The sequence below is a fragment of the Pseudochaenichthys georgianus genome, chromosome 18 (genome assembly GCF_902827115.2).
Source record: "Pseudochaenichthys georgianus chromosome 18, fPseGeo1.2, whole genome shotgun sequence".
In the NCBI taxonomy this organism is placed as follows: Eukaryota; Metazoa; Chordata; class Actinopteri; order Perciformes; family Channichthyidae; genus Pseudochaenichthys; species Pseudochaenichthys georgianus.
This window is the reverse complement of record NC_047520.1, coordinates 1,318,359-1,330,301: the sequence shown is the minus strand read 5'-3', so window position 1 is coordinate 1,330,301 and position 11,943 is coordinate 1,318,359. Positions and strand designations below refer to the sequence as shown.

The 11,943-nt window shown below is 37.7% G+C and overlaps 2 protein-coding genes across 4 annotated transcripts in view; both read right to left on the bottom strand.

Annotated features, from left to right (window-relative positions):
* Window positions 1-586: 586 nt before the first annotated feature.
* Window positions 587-2,539, bottom strand: LOC117463999 (V-set domain containing T-cell activation inhibitor 1-like). Its single transcript, XM_071206625.1, has 3 exons — window positions 2,353-2,539; window positions 1,320-1,664; window positions 587-597 (listed from the first exon to the last, which is right to left on the bottom strand). The coding sequence occupies exons 1-3, from the start codon at window positions 2,396-2,398 to the stop codon at window positions 587-589; spliced, it is 402 nt and encodes a 133-aa protein (XP_071062726.1). The 5' UTR covers window positions 2,399-2,539.
* A 679-nt stretch (window positions 2,540-3,218) lies between these two features.
* The window catches only part of LOC117463592 (ladderlectin-like), a 105,055-nt gene continuing 96,330 nt past the window's right edge, over window positions 3,219-11,943 (bottom strand). The window contains exons 1-7 of one of the 3 annotated variants that reach the window (XM_034105913.2): window positions 8,565-8,724; window positions 8,448-8,483; window positions 5,660-5,695; window positions 5,156-5,256; window positions 4,504-4,638; window positions 4,108-4,216; window positions 3,219-3,431 (exon numbers count right to left, since the gene is read on the bottom strand). In XM_034105913.2, the coding sequence (XP_033961804.1) occupies window positions 3,313-3,431; window positions 4,108-4,216; window positions 4,504-4,638; window positions 5,156-5,256; window positions 5,660-5,695; window positions 8,448-8,483; window positions 8,565-8,625 (597 nt within the window). In that variant the 5' untranslated portion in view covers window positions 8,626-8,724 and the 3' untranslated portion in view covers window positions 3,219-3,312. Of the gene's footprint in view, window positions 3,432-4,107; window positions 4,217-4,503; window positions 4,639-5,155; window positions 5,257-5,659; window positions 5,696-8,447; window positions 8,484-8,564; window positions 8,725-11,943 lie in introns of those variants that run through there. The other 2 variants (XM_034105914.2, XM_071206487.1) reach the window with 2 other exon arrangements.

Here is an 11,943-nt window from a genome sequence, read left to right as displayed (position 1 = left end):
GAGGTTGCTTACGTAGGACAAAGCAAATAAATACGCACAGACATTTTCCGATTTATAAAACACTGCGTACCGGCGAGGAAAGTGCGTATGGCACTTCCTACGCCGGTTTCCCTTTATAAATCACAATCAACTCGAAATGCGGTGCAGATTTTGCGGGCTTCACGAAACGCCCATTCATTCATTCATTCTGACTGACTGCATGAAGAAGATCAGGACATGACGACAGAACAGCTAAAAGAGACGTCTCACACCGTGTCAGATTCTGGTTATTTTGGGGAGGTCGAGATAAATCATATTGTTTGGTGGATGCAGTTTGAACCAGAGGAGCAGCATGGAGGTCGGATCGTCACCAACATAAATAAATAAGTGGTCCGAAAAAGTCTAATGACAAAATAAATACACATAGCCTTCCTCAGGCAGTGTGTTTGCACCGGGGACAGGAGACACCCCTTGATGAGGAACTGTAAGAAATGATCGGTGAATCCCTCCGGAGTGTAGTCATGACGACTGGATCTGAATCATGTTTTGTATTAGTTGATTTGTGTCGATCAGCTGTGCGAGTCGTCTCCATGCAGCCTGTGCCCCCCTAATACATTTCTTAACAAGAGAACATGATCGAGGGGTGATCAATAACATTTCCGTATTTATTTATTTCTCCAAGTTATGTTTGTGTGTGCACTGAGGAGTCTCAAACAGGCGTTTGTTTAATCATTTTAAGATTGGCTTTAATCAATGTTTGAAAATGAATTCTTCATATCTGATAAATGAGAGGTAACGTTTTGTTTACGGTATTATTTCCACATATTTCTCTCCATCCTTCCTTCTGCCAACGGTGTCGCAGTTTCTCGTTTCTCCTGTTTCTGTGCGTACCGCGTACTCATGGGTCGGAGTTTGCGTGGAGGACTGCACATTTTCCCGTCAAGTATAAATCGCAAACATTGCTTAGAAACTGGCGTACGACATATTTTGAGTGTACGCACCGTTTATAAATGAGGCCCCTGGTCTTCTCTAAAGAAGAGGGACCAATGGAAGCGTTGTCATGTTGCCGTTGGTCACCATGGAAACATTCATTAGCTAACAATGACATTATTGTTCTATTGATATAAAGGGAGGTCAGGTACTCTTTAAAGCAGCTGCTAGCTATGGGTACTTTCTGCTGAAGTACACTTCAAAGCCTCTTTACTTTGACTTGAGTAAAGAAGTTTAGTCAGTACTTCTACTTTCACCAGAGTATTTTTAAACACGAGTATCTGTACTTCTACTTGTGTACTTTTGCCATCCCTGCCAAATATGAACCCTGATAGGTAGACTGAACGTACCCACAAAAAGCTCCACTTTTGTAATATTTTGTTGGCCGTTATTCCACATCCTCATGCAGCGATACGTTCCTGCGTCCGCTGGCTGAACGTTGGAGATCCTCAGCGAGGCGTTACCACTCTTCAGATGTTCCAAGAAGAGGTTCGTCCGGTTAACGTAGAGCGGGCTCTTCATCTCGAGATCCTCGCGGTTGTCGCGGAACAGGAAGACTAACCCTTTCTTCAGGTCTGTCTTGGACCACTCCACCGTGGGGAAGACATCTTTGGGAGGGAAACTGCAAGGAAGAATAACGACGCCGCCGGCAGAGACGTTAACCTTCTCTGGAGAGACGTGGACCGAGGACTCTGCTGGGAAAAAAATAAACAAAATATTTAAAAGATGTACATGGTGGGAAAATACTGAATGTAATCTTCCAGTATCAGAGTAGCATGATAACAAAGGTGTCCCAACTGTAGCTGTGAACGTGACAGGATGTGTGATGACCTGAAGAGCATCAGGACTGCTTGAGGCAGATGATAGCTATGTGATGAACATGATGATTCAGCCTCTATGGAGAGAGACATCAAGCATGCTCATTTCTGACGTGGAGCTAATCTGAAGTAAACATTGAATACTGCTTTCTATTCCTCCATCTCGTGACTGTGTGACTCCCTCTCTTGGATATCAGCATGTGAAGGACACTGCTCAGGCTAGTTGTACCAAATGCTCTGTATGTGGTGACTACTATATCCAATCTCCGCTCATAGTAGTCCAAATTAGCCCACCGGGACTACAAATATGGCTACTATCTGGTTAAAACTGACATTTTTTATCCTGAAAATGTCAGAAATTGATTCAGCATCCTCCAAAACCATTTCAATACTGTCCAAATAGAGGAAGGCATTTCAAACTATGGTCTGGATGTAGTCTCACAGGAACATGCAAATATTGTTACTCATTTTGCTATGAGTGCAAATGGACGACTTATTTCTCTCTTCGAAACTACACACCTACACACAAGTGGTCAAAATGGCGACTATAATTTGAAACTTTTACCTGAACAAAACAGCACAGCTGCCAGCAGCAGAGCTCGCGGACCCATCTCTAAGTCTCGCGGGTTGGATGTGTATTTTCTGCTCAAAGAAAGGTGAAAAGATTCCAGGAAAAAAACACCTCCGTCCGCTGTTTTTAAACCTTTAAACCCAGTTGTGGAGCAGCTGCCGTGAAAACATTTAACTTTCGGTTTCGCTGCGGTGCGTTCAGGGGGGCTGGGATTTTATGCACTGACAGAAAAATGTCATACACAGATGTTGCTTTCTCAGCTTTTCTCAATGACATGAAATTATACAAAAAAGCCCAAACATTTTACACATTTCCAAACACCTTGATTCCGAAGTGACCTCTTGTTGTTTTAGTTTGTTTTCTATTCGTAATGCCCTCAGTTTTGAATAACGAACACTGATGTTTATGTGACTTTTTCCGGATGTATTGGTGTAACAATTGTAAATATGCAGTAGTGTTACAGAGTCTAATATTTATTATTTGTAATTCATTTTATTATAAATCACACAAATTCGGTGTAACTGTGCATTATCATTGCCCTTAAGCACTTCGGATTCCCTTTCTGTCTTAAAATGTGCTGTTCAAATAAACTAACTAACCCTCAAACGTTTCCTTTACATTTTCTTAGTTTGATTAGATAGTGTAATATCCAATTTTGTTGTGATGTTCTTGAACGTTACATGACTCGCTGACCTTGAAGAAGGAAGTCATGTGACTGAAATAAATTAAAGTTTCCTACATCTATAATAAATGGTATACCTCTTGTATGACAATGATACAAATACAGTTATAATAATAACAATGAGAATAATAATATTCAGAGTAACAGTGAACATTTTTTAAATAGTTATGACACACCAGCTTTTTTTTTTGTAATGCTTAAGCCTTTTATTCATACACGAATAAGCCTTCATGCCTCTGTGTTACAGCAATAGTCAAAGAAAAGATGTGAAATCAGATATTTTGGACACACTCATGCACGCACACAAACACATCTCGGAAGTCTTCAGCGTCTTTGAAACAGACGGACGGACGCTCGGTGGAGCACTCGATGTTATCCCAGCACTTATCCTCTGCAAAAAACAAACAAAATACACACTATGTGAAAGAAGACCTGTTACTAAAGTGAAAACAGCAATAATAAACTGTCAAAATGCTCCATTACAAGTCAAAGTCATGCACTCAGAAAGTCAGTTTTTTTTATGAGTATCATACAGAACTTATTGAAATTATATGAAAAAGTTGTTATGATTAAAAATAAAAGCCCAAGAAAATAAGTGTTTACTTACAGGAAGCTTTGAATAATGCTTTTTTCAAAATAGAAGCCCAAGAAAAGAACTGTTACTTACAGGAAGCTTTTGATATTGCTTGTTATTCAAAATAAAAGCCCCAAAAGCTAAGTGCTTACCAACAGGAAGTTTTGGATGAGGCTTGATTTAAAAAATAAAAGCTCCAGAAACTAACTGTTTACTTACAGAAAGCTTTTGATATTGCTTGTTTTTCAAAATAAAAGCCCCAAAAGCTAAGTGTTTACTAACAGGAAGTTTCGGATGAGGCTTGATTTAAAAAATAAAAGCCCCACAAAGTATACAGTATACTTACAGGAATCGTCAGGTAAAGCTTGTTTTTCAAGATAAAAGCCTAAAGGAGAAACTGTACCCTTACAGGAAGCTCAGGATTAGGCTTACTTTTTCAAAATAAAAGCCCAATTAGTTGGCATTATTACTTTAATGAAGAATATTATTTTACCTGTATAATTGATTTGCAGGCACCTCTGGGCTTCCTGTACACTGGGCTCTCCGGCACACCAGTCGTTGTAGTCGAAATGTGAGCCATCGGACCAGAACCACTCACCCACCTGAGAAAAATTTAGTATTTTACACATATCGTCAAAAGAACTGTGAAATAAGACAGACAATTAATGCCTTACTGATCCCTATTCTTTCTGTGACCCATCAGACCAGAACCACTCGTCCACATGCAGACAAAGTGTATTTAATGCGACATTTAAAAAAAAAAATAAGACAGAAAATTAATGCTTTTCTGCTCGCTATTCAAAATAAGTAGCACAGGTTTAAAATACTCAAGTTGAGTACCTATAGAGTAACACCTACATGCAGTATTTGAGTAAATATTATAAAATACCTCATGTGCGTCCGAGCCTCCGATCCAGGTTTCCTTCAGCTTCTGCGAGGCGTCAATGATTATCTTCTGGATCTGGTTGTGTTGCGCCGTGCTGTGAACAGAAGCCAGGTGTGCATCCATGGAGTGGCAGTTTTTCTGCAGGACATCAACAGGAAGCAGGTGTGAAAGAAGAACTTGTGTAAAGTACAAGTAACTAAAAGGTGTACTTAAGAACAGTCACAGAGAACCAGGAAGGAAACAGAATGAAAGCCTCATTTAGTAACTGTACCCTTACAGGAAGAATCTGACAAGTCTTTATTTTCAAAATAAAGTAACTTAATAGTAATTGTATCCTAATAGGAAGCACAGGATTAGCCTTATTTAAAAAATAAAGACCCATATAGTAACTGTATAGTTACAGGAAGCTTAAGATAGGGCTTGTTTTTCAAAAATAAAAGCACCATATAATAACTGTACCTTGAAGGACATAAATAAGTCAGTATTTGTTTTTCAAAATGAGACTACTAAACATCATCACGCCCAACATTACCCGCCTCTAGCTTAGCGGTGGTGACGTGAAGTCATGTGACCGTGCTGTAGTTCCTTTATATTGAAATGTTTTACTTTAGAAATCATCGTAATGTTTATATGTGGAGATGTTTTCCTCACTGACCTCAGCTTTGGCCCAGCTCAGCTCTTTGGGAACGTACTGAAAACAGCGGCCATCAAACTCCGTCCAGTTGTCAGAGCAAGCATTGGAGCTGGGACTCTCAGCTGGAAGCAAAAAGAGAAAATTAACAATAAATCAAAATGCAATATGAAATCAAACAGCTTAGGTTAATATAGCACACTGTAACATAACATGATATAACATTAAATATAAATTAAATAACATACATATAACAAATAACACTTTATAGAAGAAAAAGCATAACATAAAACAAAAAAATATCCTTATAGGCCCATAAAAAAAACTATTAACATAAATAAATAATAAAATAGCATAAGTTATTAAAGCACACTTTAAAATAAAAACAATACAACATAATTCAATATTTTTTAAATAGAATTTTGATAATAAAATAAAATGTAACCATATTTTTTTCCTTATTATTGTCCATAGTTTTTTAGTTAAATTAAACTTTTTTAAGCTAGAAAAAAACAAAAGTCTACTCACCTAATTCGTCTTCCACCGGCGCTGCCTCTGAAAGAACTAGACAGATTGAAACTGTGGTTATTGGCTTATTATTGACTGACAATGTATTCATAATAATTCAATATAATACAAATAATAATGATAATGCACACACAATTATATAAGAAAATAATATAATACATGATGAAATATAGTTATATAACACAATATCATATAAGTTAAAATAAGTTTAAATAAATAATAAAAGTTAATATTATACGGAGCCCCTAAAGGGACATGAAAAAAAAAGAAAGAAAGAGAGAGAAAGAAAAAAGTTGGGATAACAGGATAGTTTCTCGTGCGCACACGGACGCGGCCTCGGTGGAATTCCAAGTATTCTGGAGATTGGAACAGTCCTTCGGAGGCACTCGATGACGTAGCATCCTTGAAATATTGGCTTGGAAGCCAGAATCCTCGAGATTGAGAAATGTCCAACGTGTCCTCATTACTTCTGTAACTATCCTGTTATCCCAACTTTTTCTTTTTTTTTGAGAAAGTTACCGGTGCGCCAAGCAGACCCGGCTCAAGGATGAAATGACTGAGGGGGCTGTTCAAAAATCAGAGGCAATTTTTTTCAGATGCACTTTGGTTAACAGACTAACATTGATTTCCTCAATGTATAAATGGACAGGCTCTGTAATTATACCATAACCATTTCTCCTCTATCCCTTAACTCGTCTTCCTATACAGATTTACTTACTTACTATCTACTCTATATCAGGATTAAAGAACAAATAATCTGGGGATTTTTTATATCCAGGATTGAATGCTCAAACTAAGGCCTAAAACCTGGCATTTCATAAGAAAGCGACTAATATATAAACCAAATATAATATTGGATAAAATACTACACCAAATGAACAGACACAGATTAAACATGAAGTCCCCTGGTTTGTCTCTAGAGTCTAACTGCCATGAGAAAAATCCAATCAATGTTCCAAAATCCGTCACAAGATGTCGCTCATTGTACTAATACGGTTGATATAATACATAACATATTATTATTATTATTATAGTAAAAGGGCTCGCTTTGGCAAAATCCTGATCCATACAGGCAGCCCTAAATAATAACAAGTAACCATCATGTGTGGTGCTATCTGTAGATGTCTGTCTTATTTTTTGTCGATTTCATATTGTTTTCACAGAGCTGTGGAAATGAATTTCCCCCTGGGGACAATAAATCTAATCCAAACTCATTTAATATTCAATCCCGTACGCGATTGAGAACATACATTTGTAATTTACCTCGTTTAAAGCACTTTTGTTCTAATACTATGGATTTAGTTGACACTACTAGCCGAGTTTCTTTTGTCCAATATTTTGCGGGAAGGTACATTGAATTAGAAGTAGAACAAGAAGAAGAAGAAGTAGAGGTAGAAGAAGAAGAAGAAGAAGAAGAAGAAGAAGAAGAGGTAGAAGAAGAGGAAGAAGAAGAAGAAGAAGAAGAAGAAGAAGAGGTAGAAGAAGAGGAAGAAGAAGAAGTAGAAGAAGAAGAAGAAGAAGAAGAAGAAGAAGAAGAAGAAGAAGAAGAAGAAGAAGAAGAAGAAGAAGAAGTAGTTGAAGAAGAAATACGCTAACGCTACAAACAGGCACAACACTGTTACTCTATTTTTACCGACATGTAACATTTTATTTCACCTTGCTCTATGTTTTTTAAAGCACATTCAAAAACGGGAACATTTTCGGGAGTTTCAACCGGGTACCGGCCACCGGAAACGGGGACTTTGCCCAGAAAACGGGGACGTTTTGGTCACCCATCCGATTGTGTTTACAGCTAAGCACACACGCTAACATTAATTAACAAGCTCACTTGTGGTTGAGGCTTTTTTACACATCACTTGACTGCCTGCCCACATATCTGATCCAAACATAGTAACGTGTGTTGGGGAAAATAATTATTTAAAGTTATTTAATAATTGTGACATTTATTTTACTTTTTCGATGGATGAATGATGCTCAAAGTGAGGGGGCAAATAAGACAACCGAGGGGGCAATGCCCCCTTTTGCCCCCTCGTGGCGCCGGGCCCGGTGTGTAGAGATTTGTGCAGGGGCCGACTGGCCATCTGTCTGTTCTGGAGAATCACAGAACGGCCAGTCGTCAGCGGGCCGTACACGACCGGCTCGGTTCGCTGACGGCCGACACACACGCCCTTTATTTTTTATGTTTTTAAACGCCATCATTTAAGTTGCGCTGACAGGCGACAGAGGTCCACCGTTTCCCCGCAGCTAGGCTCCCCCCGTCGACAGTTGCCGTTGGAGTGACCACAGGCTGCTACCATTTAACCACACACCCCTGGCTGAAATGTCCTTAAAATTAAGTCTGAGTTCGAAATATATCTCAAATAATGTATGCACTGTAATTTCCCCACGTAGACATAAAAGTCTGCAATGAAATGGTAGTCTCCTGTGTGCTCCACTTCCTCTATTGCGCAGCGGTAACTTTCTAAAAAAAAAAAAAGTCGGGAAAACGGCATAGTTCACTAACCCGTTATCCCGACTTTTATTCTCTCTTTTTTTTTTGTTGTCCTTTAGGGGCTCCGTAATATTACACAACATCACAAATATAAAATAAAAAAGCATAAAATAATAATAATAGGAAGAAGAATAATGCAGAACAAATTATATGAATTAATACACAACTTAAAATAATGAAAACCCAATTGAAAAATAAAAATAGAATCCTGATAATACAATAAAAAAACTGCATTTCTTTTTGTGTTATTCAACTAATGGTTTTGTTAAACAAGAAATAAATCCAAAGTCTTCTCACCTAATTCGCCTTCCTCCGGCGCTGCCTCTGAAAGAACTAGACAGATTGAAACTGTAGTTATTGGCTTATTGTTGACAATATATTAAGAATAAGTTATATATAAATTATAACACTCACCAGCAGCTCCAGCCAAGGCCATGGAGGCACACAAAAATACAAACACAACCAGTGTCTTCATGGTGAGGATGATGAAAAGAGGATTAAAGGTAAAAAAGATAAAGAGAGTTTGTAGGAACCTGCAGCAGAAGGAGAGCCGTGGTGGAGAACAGGAGGAAAACCAGCGCTTAAATACTAGAAATTATCCTGACATCTGCAAAACAATAAAATAGGGAAATTTGCGACTTCCTTTTACTCGTTACTGGAATGAGTTTGTGAAATCTGCATGTGTCAACAAAATGTAGAGTTCAAAAAAGTCCAAAATCAGATTCAGAATGCCTCACAACCACTATGATAAGGGTCAAGATAACCACAAAATGACAAAATGACAAAAAAGCTACTTAAAATTACTAAAAAGAGACAAAATGAGAAAATAAATAAACGTAAAATGGCGACGAATGACCACAGTTAGATAAATAAACTGCTGAAAAAAGACTCAACCACTATGATAAGGGAACATATAACCGCAGAGAAACAAATTACCCAAAAGATCTACATAAAAATGACTACAGAGACACAAAATAAACTACAAAGGAACACAAAATGTCAAAACATGATATGCAAGTAACACACAGAAATAAACAACAATTAACTATATATTAACTATGGTCACTACAGACAGAAAAGCAAACAAAAGGACTACAAATAATCTCAAAACAACTACAAAGAGACACAGAATGACTTCAAAGAGACAAAAAGACTTTAATAAAAATAACAATGATCATAATAAATAACCTTGACCTGTTTCTAAATGTTTTTACCTCCGAATAAGGTGTGATTTCATCCAAATGACACAAAATAAAACGGTTTTATACTATGCTATTCACAGGAATAAAACTGCTTTTATTTAATTATGTTGGTTTTGTCATTCCATTAAACAATGTGAAATGGTTTCAACACATCTGAAAAACAGGAACTGAGGACTGATGTTCGACTTCTTTTTACTCGTTACTGGATTAAGAGATCTGCGCGGGTCAACAAAGCGTCAGCGCTGCAGAGAGTTTACAAATGATCAATGTTAGACTCACTATGATAAGGGTCAAGATAACCACAAAGAGACACAATGACCAAAAAGACTAACTTAAAATGACGACCAAGAGACAAAATGACATAAAAGGAACTTTAAATGACAAATAAGAGATACAATGACAAAAGATCGACTTAAAATCCACTTAAAATGACGACAAAGAGACGGAATGAATATAAAGTGATGCAGAAATGCATAACAACTGCAAAGAGACTTAACATATACTATAGGGAGAAACAAGGACACAAACGTACTGCTTTCAAACAATCAAAACAAGAACAATGTGTCGAACAACAGTGCAAAACAGAAACTCCCTTCTTCCAGGAGCTATGACACAGTCATTTGTTTAGAGGTGATATCTCAGCAGTTTATTTCTGAGTGCGGGGGTACTCGAGGTTGAGGCAGTAGATTGCCCCCATTAACATGGCGAAGCCTGTGGGCATATCTCGGAGGTCATGTAGGATGATCTTCCAGAGGAAATGAGTCAAGCAGAGAGCCTTCATGTCCAATCAATACTCCAACCTGCATTCCTTTCAGGATCACATCGAGGGTTTCTCCATGAGCCTAATAACAAAGACACGTATTGACTTATTTACACGCTAATTGACTGTTCCAAACTTGAAATAAAAACACGACAAATTGCAAGGTTATCACTTTTTCAGCCATTATTGCAATTCCTAAATTAACAATAGTAGTACTTAAACAATACACCAATGAGGATTATATTGGCTATGGCGAAACCTCAAATTAAGCAAGAGAAAATTAAATGTATAATATATAGTAATATAGTGACTTACATCACACATCCTGATTACGTTGGAGGAATCCTCTGGAATAAATATTAGAAAACTGAGTGGGGCAGCCGTTCTTCTGTTCTGGTTTGTGTCCTCCAGGGAAAAAAAGACAAGGGTAGGTAAATATGATATCCAAGCTAGAATCCTTATTATTCCCTCATTAGTAAAGCTTCTTTAACATGTTCTTTCAAATATTTTTAAGTAAAGCTTGGGACTGAAATGTGTTCAAACTAGTCTTCATAAATACAGATAAGGCCTGAACACCTTCGATGATGTCCATGACGATGTTTATAATGCTGAATTATTCTTCCTTGCCAGGTGGAGGAGAACGCACAAAACTTACATTTCCACTTCATGAACTGGACATGCTCGTTCACACCTGTACCACAAAATAAATGCATGTTAATTACCTTAATATTGACCTTCCACAAATATATTGGTATGAGCATTTATATTTTCATATCAGTAGAGATGAAACTAATTGCTTTAAAAATTACAATGAGGACAATTATGCTTGGAGTGAATAAAATGTACGTTCCAGTGTTCAGGTTACATTGTTAATAGCAGTTGCCCCCTATTTCTTCAAATCATACCACAGCAGTGGCGAGTTTCATGCAGCAGAGCGATCAAATATGTCACTGTTTGTTGTTTTTGTGGTCTTTATTTATTGCTGCTGTGGCGTGATCCATACGTTAGATTTAAACTCAAGAGCTACTGCTTTCCACCTCTATCCCACGCCCCACCGGCTCCGGACGCTCTCTCACCTGCTCTTGTTTGCCCACACACTACGTACATTACGCACTGCACTATTCCCGAAAAAGATAAGTTACTCTCATGACATTTTGGTATGATACTTATAAAGTAATAGTTTGAATATCCGACACACGAAAATCCGAAAGTTACTATTGCTATTAGGGATGCCAGAAACTGACCATGATCAAATTCGAAAATTGGACAGCCCTGGCGAATATTAATCGATTATTCGCCGCCGCCCCCAAACCGTTTTCAAACCGTAGTAACAGACAAAGAATTACAGGTTTTAAAATCATTCAAACGTATCTCGATTGCTGTCTTGCAGCAGAAATAAATGCCCTCCGTAACCGTAACGGTCCTAGCCGGTGTTTCAGACTCTAGGTTAACGTATTACTCCGCCTCAATTGGATCACCGCTGCAGGTGCACAGAGTTCCTCCGCCAGCGGCAGTAGTCCTCTCATTTAGATTAAAATGTGTCTTTACTTTATTCCGAATTAAAATATGACATCTTTAGGATATACTAGTTAATTACATCCATGCTTAAACCTTGCATTCAGTTTAAAGAGGGTTTTTTTTAAACTCGCATGTGGAAGCATACGTTTTTTTCTGTAGCTCTCAAACCTGCACTCCCGCCTTTTTATTTTTTCAACTAATAACTTGCTGAGTCAATGTGACTAAATGTTTAAGTTGTCAAGACAGTGAATAAATGTAAGTTTAACCTTCTAAATCTAGAAAAACTTGTCAGAGCTATTTGAATTAAAGAGAC

Excerpts from the sequence above, each read along its gene's own strand:
- LOC117463999 (XM_071206625.1), bottom strand. The coding sequence starts at position 2,398 with ATGGGTCCGCGAGCTCTGCTGCTGGCAGCTGTGCTGTTTTGTTCAG. Across the intron at positions 1,665-2,352 it reads AGCTGTGCTGTTTTGTTCAG|CAGAGTCCTCGGTCCACGTC; the intron begins GTAAAAGTTTCA and ends TTTTTTTCCCAG.